At 48.5% G+C, this 2149-nt stretch overlaps 1 protein-coding gene across 1 annotated transcript; it reads left to right on the top strand.

Annotated features, from left to right (window-relative positions):
* Positions 1 to 211: 211 nt before the first annotated feature.
* Positions 212 to 744, top strand: LOC124657319. Its single transcript, XM_047195888.1, has 2 exons — positions 212 to 217; positions 316 to 744. Exons 1-2 carry the CDS (start codon positions 212 to 214, stop codon positions 742 to 744), a joined length of 435 nt encoding a protein of 144 aa, XP_047051844.1.
* The last annotated feature ends 1405 nt before the right edge of the window (positions 745 to 2149 follow it).

Below are 2149 nucleotides of genomic sequence, written 5' to 3'. Positions count from 1 at the left end.
CAACGCTACGCACCGGCCCGTTCTGACTAGCTAGCGCCATTCCATTTCTCGCTATAAATACAGGCATCCAGCCAAGCCATTGGAGAGGTCCCATTCGCCATTCCATCCTGTTTCGCTACTCCAGCCAGCCCCACTGACCGGCCCCAGCTTCCACTTCTTCTCCTCGACCTCATTCTGTCTGTCCCGTGCTTGCTCTGCTGCGTGGAACCAAATGGAGGTAGGCATTGTGTGATCCAGGCTTCCTTCCTCCCTTCCATACATGCCGGAGCGGTGGTCACAACCTTGATCTTGTACTTACTCGTTTTGGTCTCGCAGAAGGTGGCGAGGAGGCGTCAGGTGCCGGCGTTCGGGGAGTGGAACTACTACCACCACTATGACGACCCGGAGGCGGCCGCGGTGGCGCCGCCCGCCCTGGCGTACTGCTACGCCACGCCCGAGCCGGAGGCGTGCAGCGACGTGTGGTTCAGGTACTCGCCGCCCCAGCGCAAGCCGATGCCAACCAAGAAGCCGAGGAGGAGGGTGCCAGACTGCAACAGTGATGCGTCCCTGGAGAAAAAGGGACGGCGCGCGAGGCCGGCGTTGGAGGCTGGTGGCGTAGGAGGCGGCCTGGCGCGCTCCACGAGGGTGGTCCGTCCGGTCGACGAGGACTTGTACCAGGTGCCGCCGCCCGAGCTCGCACCCTCCCACATGCGCCGACCCAGGAGGAGGAGCATGTGGATGGGCTGCCTGGGGTGCGTGGCCTGATCCTGAACCTGAACCTGAACCTGTCATCTGTTGACAGGATGCTGCGAGCGTGTTCATCGGTGGCAGTAGATTGGGTTACCTTTTCTTTTCATTTCTGTTGTTGGATAGTTGTCTGATGAATCTCTCTCTCGGATGTTTGTGATGCTTGCTTGGATTGTGCCAAGTTGCGAGTTGTAGGTTTTAGTAGGTAACATTAGCTATTGACCTTTCAAGGTTTTAATCTTTTTTTTTTCGTATGATGATGTGTAAGATATTATTAGATGCAACATCTTGTTTTACTAATTTCCTATATACCAACATTCTTGTTTTATTTAAAGCAACTTTTGGTCAAAGATAAAGCAGGTAAAACCAGGATGGCTTATTTATTGAAATTGAGTGAGTATGTCCGAAGATTTTGGTTTGGAGGACATTGTGCTTTGGTTTGAAAAATGTGTGCTGATCCAAAATGTAAACTTTTTGCTTGGTTGGTTATGAAAAATAGAGTGTGGATGGCTGATAGCCTTCAACTTAGGGGATGGCGAAATTGTGGAAATTATCCCCCTACTGTAAAAATTGTATGTTCACCACAAGGGTTTGGAAAAGAGATCCTCTAGTGATTTGTCATCCATGATGGTTGGTGGTCAAATATGGCCTTAGGAAGATGGACAAAGAGGAAAGCTTTGGCGTCATTTATCATGCTCATCTCTTGGAAATATGAAAAAAAAAACGCAATACTAGTCTTTTGGAATTACCTCTCCACAAAGGCCATGGTTATCGATAAGGTCATGGATGAGGCAACAACTTGGTGCTTGGCCTGTGCACAAATTTTGAGTTATATAATTAAAATAGCAAATCTTTTGCACCGTTTAAAAATCCATGACCTAGAAGTTTAGGTATAATATTTGAGTTATATAGTTAGAGTAGGCGTTTGTTAAAAGTTCAAGGATGTGTCCTAGGCAATTATCCTAAAAACTCTAAAACTTGTTTTGTATTAATTACAATAGCAAATCGTTTGCCTTGTTTTTCTTAAATATGTCTTATGATTCTGCTGCTATTCGTAATCTTTTTTTTGAACATAAAAGGCTCGAGGGCTCTGGAAGCTTTCATTAAACAACCGGTGGGTACAAGTTTACATCGCAGTCCCTAAGCAGTAGGGAAATGCAAGATAAGGTAAGCACTTTTACAGAAGAGACCCTGAAAGATAAACTAAAAACGCAATCGAGTCCCTTGTCTTCTCCACCGCAGCTGCTGCAAGACCTGTAGGCTCTGGAGCCAGCTCTGCCGCCGGGGAACCTGTCACTTGGGGCGAGCCCGGCTGTAGATACTTTGCCTAGGTCGAAGTAGATCCTCCGCGACGGCACATCGGCCTGGAGGAAGAAGAAGCTCAGATCGCCTCCGCACCTGAGCTCGGAGTGGCTCCCTTCGC

This window comes from Lolium rigidum, chromosome 5, assembly GCF_022539505.1.
Source record: "Lolium rigidum isolate FL_2022 chromosome 5, APGP_CSIRO_Lrig_0.1, whole genome shotgun sequence".
NCBI classification, from domain to species: Eukaryota; Viridiplantae; Streptophyta; class Magnoliopsida; order Poales; family Poaceae; genus Lolium; species Lolium rigidum.
This window is presented reverse-complemented; position numbering and strand designations above follow the sequence as displayed.